Below are 317 nucleotides of genomic sequence, written 5' to 3'. Positions count from 1 at the left end.
AGGAATATACAGCCAGAAAAATTACGTCTTGTATCCCTTCTCTTCCAGAAGCAGCATGGCGGCTACGTGCTGGTGACGCCCTCGCACGGGGTCAGTTACCCGAGCACCTCCCACATCCGCGCCGCCGTCAGGAAAGCGGGACTACGGCAGGCTGGAGGCTCCTTGCCCATCGTCATTGACTGCACGTTCATTGATATGGCGGATTATACGTCTGCCAAGGTGGGTGGTCGTGCCTTTGGTTGTTGTAGAGCTAGTTTCGTTTCGTTTTTAGTTGGTGCCTTTATCGGCGTGACTTGTATTTTATGTCTTTTGATGTG

General features: G+C 52.4%; 1 protein-coding gene across 1 annotated transcript in view; it reads left to right on the top strand.

Annotated features, from left to right (window-relative positions):
- Window positions 1–317, top strand: part of LOC119591775 (sodium-independent sulfate anion transporter-like) — a 31961-nt gene that overhangs the window by 25954 nt on the left and 5690 nt on the right. The window contains exon 9 of the mRNA XM_037940521.1: window positions 49–219. Coding sequence (XP_037796449.1) covers window positions 49–219 — 171 coding nt within the window. The remainder of the gene's footprint in view (window positions 1–48; window positions 220–317) is intronic.

The sequence above is a fragment of the Penaeus monodon genome, chromosome 29 (genome assembly GCF_015228065.2).
Source record: "Penaeus monodon isolate SGIC_2016 chromosome 29, NSTDA_Pmon_1, whole genome shotgun sequence".
Classification (NCBI taxonomy): Eukaryota; Metazoa; Arthropoda; class Malacostraca; order Decapoda; family Penaeidae; genus Penaeus; species Penaeus monodon.
The sequence above is the reverse complement of the archived record's forward strand: the minus strand, read 5'-3'. Positions and strand labels throughout refer to the sequence as shown.